This window comes from Coptis chinensis, chromosome 3, assembly GCF_015680905.1.
Source record: "Coptis chinensis isolate HL-2020 chromosome 3, ASM1568090v1, whole genome shotgun sequence".
In the NCBI taxonomy this organism is placed as follows: Eukaryota; Viridiplantae; Streptophyta; class Magnoliopsida; order Ranunculales; family Ranunculaceae; genus Coptis; species Coptis chinensis.
The window spans coordinates 50,138,441-50,145,240 of NC_141458.1; the positions used below are offsets into that span (position 1 = coordinate 50,138,441).

Genomic DNA, 6,800 nt, shown 5'->3' on the forward strand with positions numbered 1-6,800 from the left:
GTACCAAAACATGCAAAAGCATAGAAAGTTGGAAACCATGATTATTTCACATTATTAAACACGTAACTGATCCAAACAAAATGTTGTCGAGGGGTTTATTTTACAATTGAAAATTATGAAATATTGGCTACTATATGTTTGCACCTAGACCGATGCAAATTATTGACTTTAATTTTTTTTTGCTAGTTTCCACTTTCCACTTGGAATATTTAATATTTTAGACACAACCGCTCTCTAGAGTCAAGTGTGTCAACATTTCCCAAACTGACTGCCATTTAAACGATTGGACAAGTCGGTTCTCAATAGTTTTACACAGGTACTTGAGGCTTCAGTTGCTCTCTATAGTCAAATATGTCACATTTCCCGCACTTAACAAGAGCGGATAAGTCTCCTGAAGTCTGTACACGTTTTGCACTCTTGCATGGCAAGAGGGTATGTTTCAAAGTCTTCCATATCCTCTGACTTAAGTCCCTTGGAACTTTAAGTAGTGATAACTGAGGAGTGTTTAGATTTTGCCATTAAATTTTTTGATATTTGGCCATGAAGATTTCATATGTGACAAATTTTCGATAGGGTTTCTTCAACCGAACTTTTTGATTGTTTTGTGTCTTCTTACTTTTTATACTTATCTGTATGCCATGATGCCATGGCGGTGGCAGTGGCAGTGTCCGCGGTGGCGGTGGCGGTGGCAGTGCCCGTAGTGGCGATAACGGTGTGGTTGGAAGTTCCCTTTATGGCAGTGGCGGTGGCGGTGGCTATGGTGGTGGTGGCTATCCTTTTCGTGGACCATATTGTAATGCCCTTTTCCATCATCTTACCTTGTAAATAATTTATTTAAATTGTCAATTTTTATTTTGAGATTGATTGCGCATAATTATCGAGAGAAAAATGTCTTTTTACCAAAGACAATAATTTTGTTAGATTGAAACGAATGTAAAATGTCTTTCAGTAACTATCTGATGCAAGTCAAGATCAATGAAATTTATGGAATTCAAAATATTAGTCAATATGGATTTTTTTTAAAAAAACTTTAGAAATTACTTATTTTATGTATTTTCGTTATTTAGGATTCGAGGGTGTTTTTAGATGTTTCAAAAGTTGTTTTTGAAGTATTTTAAGTAGTTTTAAGTCCTTTAAGGTAGTAATATCAATTTAGGGGTTTTCTGGATGTTTCTATTTATGTTTTGGAGTATTTTGAAGCCTATATATATGGCTCAGAGTAACACAAAATTTAGCTTATTGATTAATGAAAATTTGTTTAGATAAGTGTTTTATCTTGTTTATCTCCCATATCTTGGTATTCTATTAGTGGAATCAACAAGTCTTGGATGCCTTTCAATTTTCAAGTAAATTTTTTGTGAATTTCAATTGATTCGAAGGAAGTTCATTGAGTTCTAGGTAACGTTATTTGTGAGGGTTCAACTCATTCGATTGAAAATTTTAAGTTTCTCTACCACGCCTTGCATCACTATCATACACTTTAACAATCAAGAAAAACTATGATACCTGCCTCAAAATGGTCTGCAAAGTGGATAGTTTTTGTTCAGCTATAGAAATCTACATGCTTTCATTAGAAGCTCAAGTTATATATACTTGGCAATGATGAGTCAGAGATGTTGATGCCCAATCTTGCCCATAACTCCTTGCATTATTGTTTATTTCCTAATATGTATATATTACAACTGGCTGTGTGTGAGCATTCACTTGTACAAACACATCAAAATTGTACCTTACTTTGTATATAATTTGCAGGGGGACGATGTTGCGGAGCAGCAGAGACTTTAAGTCGACCTTGAGAGTTTTCTTTTGTAGTGCTAAAGTAGATTGTCTTGTGTTATTCAATAATCTAGCCTTTGCCTTAGTTATGAATTCACATGTTTTACTTTGAAATAATGGAAGTACAATTCTTCCTTGTGGTTGTTATTTTGTAAGTTCTGATTGTCTTATAACTGAATTTCTACGTGGATGTATGTTTCCATGCTTTCTGCCCACAATAAGACTACGTGGATGTATGTACGTGACTAACAGCTGATGCATAGGGATTCTGGGGCATTATCGACCGAGTTCATGTGGTCAATCCACTAATAAGATTGGCAGGGAATAAGATTACGATCTTGATAGCATAATAGTAACCATCTTGAACTTAGGATTTGAAAAGCTAGGTATTCTCACTCCATGCTTATCTAATATATATGGAACCCAACCTATCTTAGAGGAATATAATTTCACCAAGAACAACTTCTTTGTAGATAGAATCACAGAATCACTAAGTAGCTAGGAGTGCAAAAAAGTGTTTTCTTTATATTCCAGCAATAAAGCCAATTCACACGTACAACTATATTATCAAAAGATGGCAAGTTCATAGTCCTATTTTCAAGTGTTTTTCTTTTTTTGCTAAAAGGCAATTATATTAATAGCAAAAAGAAAATTACATATACATCATGTGAGAGCTTCGAGTGGGTTTCTCCAAAAGGTAGAGTGTGACTGTGTGAGTTCTCTACTCTATGTGAAAAATCTAGTCTGATGTTCCACCATTGCATCTGCTCATTTAGTAGTGTTGCTCCTTTCTTCGCACACAAGTCTGCACCGAAGTTGGCTTCTCTCCATGTGCTTGTGAAGAAGATATTGGCTTTGTCTTTAACCCTGTCCCAATCAATTTTTACCTTACAATGAACTAAATTGCTCAGAAAAGACTTGACTCTGGCGATGAATCCGACTTTAGCCATCCCAGTTAAATTGCATTTTCTAACTCCTTTGATTATAGCCTTCGATTCAGCCAAATAGTTTGTAGTTATTCCCAAACCACCGATATGTGTACTGATGACTTCCTATCTTCAAGCACTTAATCATAGTTCTTTGGAGTTATTCTTTATTCTTGATCGAAGCACGCCAAAAAAAAAAGAATTATACATAGTTTTTCAATTTTGAGGAATTATATATTAGCGGACAACTCTGCCCTCCAAATAGTATTTGAGCCTTTCAACTCTTCTTGCTCACACTCTTAGATCTTCACCGCACCTCCTCCTCCACTATAGTGTGAACTGGGAGTAGCCCGTAAAGATGTTTCATTTTACACCCAATAACTCTTTTGCGCAAGGAGAAAAACAATATCTTGCTTAAACTTCTCTCTTCTTCTCCCTTCTTCTCATCTCCCCCCTTTCCTTACGGTTTCTCCACCTCTTTTAATTTTTCTTTCTTTCGGCTTTATATCCTTTCTCCCTCTTCTTAGATCTTTTTCTCTCTTACGGTTTTTGATGGCTAGCTCTTCTAGTGGTTTTATCATAAATGAATCAGAAGAAGAAGAAGCAAATCGTCTACATAAAGAGATGGAATCTATGTGGAAAATAAATAAATTTCCAAAAGAGATTTGTCTAGATACAATCACCATTTCTGATAGACGAGATTGGGATTGCTCTTTAATTGGTAAGCTATATGCACCTAGGAAGTTTATGGAAGAAGACATTCAGCAGGAACTTATCAAGATCTGGGATATCAAATCTAAGGTAACCACCACTTTTCTTTCTAAAGGGTTGTTTAAATTTCAATTTGCTGATAAATACGATCTGATCTTTGTGGTTGAGAATGGTCCATGGTCTGTACATGGTTTCATTATGTCTTTAAAACAATGGCTACCAGATACTCCCACTTATAATTATCGTTTCCAATAGTTTAGGATTTGGATCCAGATTTTTGGGTTACTTCTTGAAAGATCAAACTGGGATAATATTCATAAGATTGGTTCTGCTTCTGGTTTGGTGGTGGCTATTGATTCGGTTGGTGGATCTGATGATGGTCGATCTATTGCTAGAGTTCAAGTTTTGTATCCTATTAAGAGGAGGATGATTAGTGAATCTGTTATCAAAATCATGGAACACAAGTCCATTAAGATTTATTTCAAGTATGAGAGACTTCCGATTTTTTGCTATTGTTGTGGCCTGATTGGTCATCATTATAGAGAATGTAATGATTTCATTCATCATCCTATTTTCTTCTCGCAAGGTGTTAAGAAACCAAGGGTTACAACTATCCTACCGTTCAATAAGTTTCTTAGAACACATCTTACAAGTTTGGTATTGGTATTCAATCTAGGAAAACTTTGGTATGGAATTTGAAGTTTGATAAAGTCATTCCTATGGAAGGTATCTTTAGTCGGGAATCAAATGAGCAGGATCCTGTGAATATTTCTAAAGTTTTGGTGATGAAGATGGATAGTTTAATGGAAGATCCTCCTTCTGTTACCTCTAACAGCAACGGAGATGCAACAGAGATGCAGTCCTGTAGCTTCTCTTGGACCACACTTGGAGGAGATATGCTCTGGACCCTCTGCAAATAGTTCTGATTTTATGGTTCAAGCCTCTGTTGATATGGACCTTGGGCCTCCTGTGGACATCATAGACATTGGGCTTTTAGAAGTCTCAAGTTTTAAGTCTTCGACAGATTTGGATATGGGGCTCCCCCTTGCTGCAGATATGGATATGGGTTCCTTAATATCTCCTTTGGATATCTTGGTATCTTCACCAGTTTTTGACCCAAAGCTTGTTCCTATGGATTTTGTTTTCTCTAGTTTGGGCAGGCCCATTTCTTCTCAAGGCCCGAAATATGTTATTCCCTCTCAGCCTATTTTAAGTCCAAAAACCAGAAAGTGTCCAATTTCAAAGCTCAAACACCGTATCAGTAAGAACTCAAATCTTCCTAAACCTGCTCTCCTGGTTTCTGATCCCATACTCCGGCAGCCTTTAGTAAAAAAGTTGTCTAGAAATCATGAGGATATTCTCAGTTTTGGTTGCTCTAGGAAGCATGCGATTCGTATTATTGTTTCGGGCGTTGAGCTTTCTCTTCTCTCAAGAATATGTATCTAAAAAGAGAAACTTGGAGATTTCCCAAGCATGCTCTGATATTTCCCAAGATTCTCATCACTTCTCTCTTCAAAGAGTTTTTGTTTCTACCGAGATATTCTCTTCTGATCAGAGAAGCTCTAAGAGATCAAAAAATGGTGGATAGCTCTGAATCCTCTTTGGGGAAAAGCCTCAAGAAGGTCCATTCACCTTCTATGGATCATGTCTTTACATCTGGGGAAGGAGAATCTGGGAATGATAAGAAAAAGTATAAGGAAGCTAGTTCAAAAGGTGGTTTGGAACTCTCAAAAGACTCTGCTGCTGGAGAAAGGATACAAAGGAAATATGAAGTTTTGCATGAGGAAGAGACTGGCAAAGATAAAAGAGCTAGGTTTCAATATTTCCAGGGGGGAAAAGTTAGTATCTATAGATGTTTGTGATTCTCTTTGCAAGTCATCTTCTAGAAACTCTTCCTTGCAAAGAAATATGAGCTCTGATTATGAACAAGACTCAAGCAACCCAAGTTTCATTTCGTATGGAGAGGATAAGTCCTCTCTCTCTTCTGTTTATGATAATAAAAGTTCTAGTTCTCATGGTTCTGCCTCAAGTTCATCTGGGTCTAAAGGCAATTCAAGCTCTAATGGTTCTTCTGGTGCTGATAAGGATGTTAGTCCTACAGAATCTCCAAGCTCTTATAGTTTCTTTGATGATGATAAGTATGTTAGTTATGGTGTCATTTTGTTTGATGCTAAGTCTAATGGTTACAACAATACATCTGGATATTCTTCTGAGTCATCATCTTTTTCTGGTGGGCTTTCAGATTATGGGAGACTCTCTGCTTCTCTTTCTTGTGATTATGCTAACCTTAACAAAGAAGGGTTTGCGGTGACTGACCACTTTCAGTCACCTCTAGAGCCATGACGACAACTTCTTGGAATTGTCGGGGAATAGGCTTGACCTCGACAATGGTATCTCTTAAGAACCTGATTATGGTTTCAGATCCTGATATTCTTTGTTTGTTTGAAACCAAGGCTACAATTAAGAAAATGGAATTAGTTGGTAAACAGATTAAGTATGGTGGTAAATGTATAGTGCCTGCAGCTGGTCTTAGTGGAGGATTGGCTATTTTTTAGAAAGAAAACATTCAGTTGGAAATTTTAGGAGCTACACCTAATCATATCACAGGTAAACTCTCTAATTAATTTTCAAATTCTGATTGGTTTTTCTCTTTTATATATGGTGAGCCTATCTCCTATAAGAGGAAGAGGGTCTGTGATGAACTACATGAGATGTCCTTGCTCATTCCTGGCCCTTGGGTCCTCTTTGGTGACTTTAACTCTATTTCTTCTCATTTAGAGAAAGTTAGTGGTAATGGTACTCAGTATAGAAATATGAATGCTTTCAATGATTTCATTGATGACCTTGGTCTTGTTGATCTGGGGTTTAAAGGATCAATGTTTACTTGGTCGAATAAAAGATTCTTTGGGGATCATATCCTAGAAAGATTGGATAGAGCTCTTGCCACCACAGATTGGCTAGAACTTTTTCCGCACTCTCCTATTCAAAATATATCCATCCCCTCTTCCGACCATTTTTCCCTGTCTATAAATCTCAGTAATTCCCTCCAAAAAATAAAAAAGCCTTTTAGATTTTTTGAAATGTGGACTAAAGAGTCTTCTTGTAAAGATGTTATTGCTATGGCCTGGGAAGATACTTGATAATATAATATTTATCTTGCCATTGATTTGTGAACAGTATATTAGATGTTTGAACAGTAGGGAAAGAGGTGAAAAACAGTAGATAATACTCTCTAAATCATGTGAGATAAAGGGGAGTAATCGTGTTCGCCAAACTCTAGTTGTACATTACTTGGATACTGTAGACACCCCATTTTTGCACCCCATGCATAATTTATTCACGATTTTGCTTTGAATTAAATTTGATCATATAAGGTGATTTGTTTTC

The 6,800-nt window shown here is 36.5% G+C and overlaps 1 protein-coding gene and 1 long non-coding RNA gene across 2 annotated transcripts; both read left to right on the forward strand.

Annotated features, from left to right (window-relative positions):
• Nucleotides 1-364: 364 nt before the first annotated feature.
• On the forward strand, nt 365-2,050 carry LOC147509911 (uncharacterized). Its single transcript, XR_015216680.1, has 2 exons — nt 365-793; nt 1,753-2,050. It is a non-coding gene; the product is annotated as an uncharacterized LOC147509911 (long non-coding RNA).
• Nucleotides 2,051-6,124: 4,074 nt separating this feature from the next.
• On the forward strand, nt 6,125-6,553 carry LOC147509912 (uncharacterized). Its single transcript, XM_086597945.1, has one exon. It carries the CDS (start codon nt 6,125-6,127, stop codon nt 6,551-6,553), a length of 429 nt encoding a protein of 142 aa, XP_086454071.1.
• The last annotated feature ends 247 nt before the right edge of the window (nt 6,554-6,800 follow it).

What these genes read in the sequence shown, in the direction of transcription:
- LOC147509912 (XM_086597945.1), top strand. Translation starts at nt 6,125, where the DNA reads ATGTCCTTGCTCATTCCTGGCCCTTGGGTCCTCTTTGGTGACTTTAAC.